This window comes from Impatiens glandulifera, chromosome 3 (assembly GCF_907164915.1).
Source record: "Impatiens glandulifera chromosome 3, dImpGla2.1, whole genome shotgun sequence".
Taxonomy (NCBI): Eukaryota; Viridiplantae; Streptophyta; class Magnoliopsida; order Ericales; family Balsaminaceae; genus Impatiens; species Impatiens glandulifera.
Window position 1 is genome coordinate 43,515,830 of NC_061864.1, and position 3,970 is coordinate 43,519,799.

Consider the following 3,970-nt stretch of genomic DNA (forward strand, 5'->3'; position numbering starts at 1 on the left):
TTAAAAGATCTACTACACTTAAGAATTGGAATTTAACTCTCCAATTACAATTCTAATACCAATTTTAGGGTTACTAAACACAACAAATATTTTATAGTTATATATATATTTTTTTATTTTTCTACCAAAATTACCCTTGAATCTCATTTTAATATCAAACATTATATATTTTTTCTTCAAATAATTCAAATATTTAAGTAAGGTTTAATTTTTTTTTGTTTTATAAAATCTAAAAAGTTTTAGGTCAAAAATCCATTAAATTGTTCTTTTCGACGCTGAGTAAGTGTCGGAGAGATGAAACTTACATGGAAAGAGCAGAGCAAGAACACGAAGAAGCGATCGGTTGCTGCCATTTCTGGTTCCAAGAATCTACCTTTCGACCATCACGATTCTAGCAAATGTGACGACGATAAAAATGTGAAGCGAACTAAAGATGTTGAGGGCGATATAGGGACCACCGCCGAATTCCGGTCAGATGAAGACGTGCCCACTGGAACCCTAGCCTCCCAGGACGAAGAAACCATCAAATTGGCTGGATCATTTCAGGCGCAAGGAGAAAAGTTCGCCGAGGTACTCTTTTAGTTAGCTCTTCCTCACACGTAGTATGGGAGTCTGTTTCATGGAAGAAATTTGAAGTTTTTTTATTTGAAACCTTGCTGTTAATCATTTTTATGATTGGATTTGAGCTTCATATTGGATTTCCAATGGAAGAGTTCATTTGCTCGTTGAATTATTAATTTGATTGAGTTGTAAATAGTAAGAATTTGCATAGTTTAACACTACTCGATGGGTTTGTGATCATGTGAACAATGTGTTTCAACTGTTCCAAGTAATGAAAATTTACAATTATAAGATTATGTATGCAAGTATAAGTTCATTATTCTTGTTAGACGCATGGGCTTTCAACCCTGGTACTCTGGTTGGATTTCTCAAATAAGAATCAAAACTACCCACTTCTATGAGAATCATGTCTTTATTTAGTGGTTTCATTACTTGATTACAAAATAGGCTAATGGAAATACTAGTGTTCAACAAAAGAGCAAAGTTGTTAATATGTTAGGAATAGAAAAGGAAATTTCCTTTATTTTATTTGAGATTGATGAGAGATGACTATGGACTCTTGTGATTTGGACAAAGAGTGGGTACGGATTTTATTTAGTGAAATTCAAAAGAAAAATTGGCAAACCAGTTTGAACTATGGATTTGGCCCCTTCATGATAAAGTAATGTTTTTGACTTCAGAACCTAAAAAAATTGCTGACTTTAAAAATATCCTAATGTAGAAGGATTTGTTAGGTGAGAGTGCTGCCATGTCTTATTCCTATTCTCTTGATGATCCAACATATTGATTGTTATTAATGTTTGTGTTCCTTAGACTAGAAATAAAAGGTAGATGTTTCACCACCAATATCATATTTGCTTAGAAGTAATGTCATAAATATTTTTTATAATTGAAAGGATGGGAAGTTCCGGGAAGCCTTGGGGAAGTGGGAAGCGGCTCTTAATTTGACACCACTAAAAGCGGTTTTGCATGAACAGAAGGCTCAGGTGTTACTCGAGATTGGAGATGCATGGAATGCAATAAAAGCAGCATCTAGTGAGTTCTTCTATCCGAAAAATGATAAAAATGTTCCCTTTTATTGAACTGCCTTTCTTATTCTTTGATGTCCATTCTATTATTAATTGATTTTGTGTAACAACTCTATGTAAGAACTTTTCTTCCATTGTTTGACATAGGGAGCAATTATGTGGTGAAACAGTTATCTTCTTTTATATATTTACTGGTTATATCTGTTTGGCAGGAGCTACTGAATTAGAGCCATCATGGGCTGAGGTTTGTACTTTGTTCTTGTGTTTGCCAGAACTCTTTTATTTTTCTTCTTCTTTATGACAATCTAGCGTAAAAACAACTCTTAAATTGCACATCAATTTCTTGTAGATTTTACTTTGCATTTGACTGCGAGTTAGGGCTGTTTTGTTAGAACAGAAAAAATCATATCATGATACCTAAAAATCTACATTTTTTATGTTTTTCAAATATCACACTCATCTAAAAAATTAAAAACTAATTTGATCATGATAAAAAGAAAAAATAATCTGATGCTTGTGAAAATATCTCTATATCAAATGAAGCAAACAATTACAATATAACTTAGATCATGATATATAAATTATTTGTATAGGAAGTGCAGCAAAAAAATCACACTAATACGAAATATAATCTCATCATGATCTTATACCAAATGAAAAATCATTTTCAGTTTCAACTTAGATGATTTTCGAATGAGATTGTGATTGTGACAAAATACTAGTTTCCAAATAGGCTCTAAAAGTCAAATACAAAGTAAATAAATACTAGTCTCATTCTCATAGAAGTTGATTGTTTTCAGGCATGGATCACCCTTGGTAGAGCACAGTTAAATTTTGGTGAACCTGATAATGCAATTCAGAGTTTCGATAGAGCATTAACCTTCAAGGTACCTTACTTCTTCCATTATGAATGCGTTGGCCATCTTTAGCTACACTTACACTTTATTATTAATTCTGTTTTCCAGCCTGACTCTTTAGATGCTACTGACGACAGGAAAACAGCATACCAGCTAGTGAAAAAGAGAAAACAACTTCATGAAACAGGCTTGACCGCTGACAAGAACCGTTATGTCGTGGGAAACAAGCCTGAGATTCTCTAGACAGGTAGGTGCATTCTATTGGCTCATATATTCTGTATTAGGGCATTTGTTGTATCCTACCATAGGAGTGATCAGAGGCAAAATCTGGTCGTCAAATTGAATATAAACAAGTGATTGTAATTATTCAAGAAACTAAGTTTTATATAGAAACTGAAATTTATATATCTTGGTTGTTAAAAGTTGTTTTTTTTTGAATTTGTAAAGGAGTTTAATTTAGATATCTTCAAATTTTGCATAGTCACACAAAATTCTCCTTTTCTTTAAAGATGACAATCAATTCTCCCTTTTCTGTGCCTTGAATTCAAACTGTAATTATTTTTTTAATTTTAAAGAGTATTTTTGAGTTGTACAAATTGCCTCTTTCACATAATTTAGAGAAATCTCAGATAGTGCACAGAGAAGAAGATTTTTAAGGTAGTATGTGACAGATCTAAGGAGGCGGTTAGTTATTGAACAGATTGCGAAGAATTGTTCTGGTAGTCTGCATATATAGTTGGTTGAGGAGGAAGAAGAAGGCTTCAGTTTTCAAAAGACTTGTTTGTAGAGAATTCTGAAGCTAGGCTTAGTTAAAAACAGAGAAGTTCCCACTGTAGTCGAAAACTCGCCCCTAGAAGTGATGAGAATCTCATTTCAAAAGATAATTTACGAAACTACGCTCTCTATGGAGAGTGCAAGTTGATTCCCCTGTGGGTTATTTGAATTGATATTGTTTAACCAGGCAGGGCTAAATCGGGATTTCTGTGTTGTCCACTCACTCTTTGTTTATCTTCAATGTTTTCATCATCAATATCATATCCAGGCTCCAGGTACTTGTTTCTTCATAAAAAAACTCTCCTGATACTGTCAATCTCTTAATCACATCTTTACTATTCTCTTTTATTCCTTTTTCTGGAATTGCAGAGGATTTGATTGCAGGTTATTTGCATGACCTGCATGTAGATGTGAATGTCTAATTATGCAGTTTTTTTCGTCTATAAACTTTTTGTGCGAATTTACATCTACCAACTTCTTGTAAATAAGATATCCGCATTCACTATTTGGGTTTTCCTTGATTAATTTCTTATGTCTCATGGTCACAATCTATTTGTTTTGGTGGTATTTGTTTAGGTTGCAACACCTTTTTTTCAGTCCAATTCAAACATTGTTGCTTCTTGGTAGAAGTTGACAACTGAACAAATAATCATTGGACCCTTACAACTATGCTCATAATGAGTGTTTTCAACAACTTATATGATTTCAGGGACAAATTTGGCCAACACCAAACCGACCCGACCTTGCTTC

General features: G+C 33.3%; 1 protein-coding gene across 1 annotated transcript; it reads left to right on the top strand.

Moving 5' to 3' along the window:
* Positions 1–276: 276 nt before the first annotated feature.
* On the top strand, positions 277–2,872 carry LOC124931634 (tetratricopeptide repeat protein 33). Its single transcript, XM_047472148.1, has 5 exons — positions 277–570; positions 1,458–1,596; positions 1,802–1,833; positions 2,390–2,476; positions 2,555–2,872. The coding sequence occupies exons 1-5, from the start codon at positions 295–297 to the stop codon at positions 2,687–2,689; spliced, it is 669 nt and encodes a 222-aa protein (XP_047328104.1). The 5' UTR covers positions 277–294; the 3' UTR covers positions 2,690–2,872.
* The last annotated feature ends 1,098 nt before the right edge of the window (positions 2,873–3,970 follow it).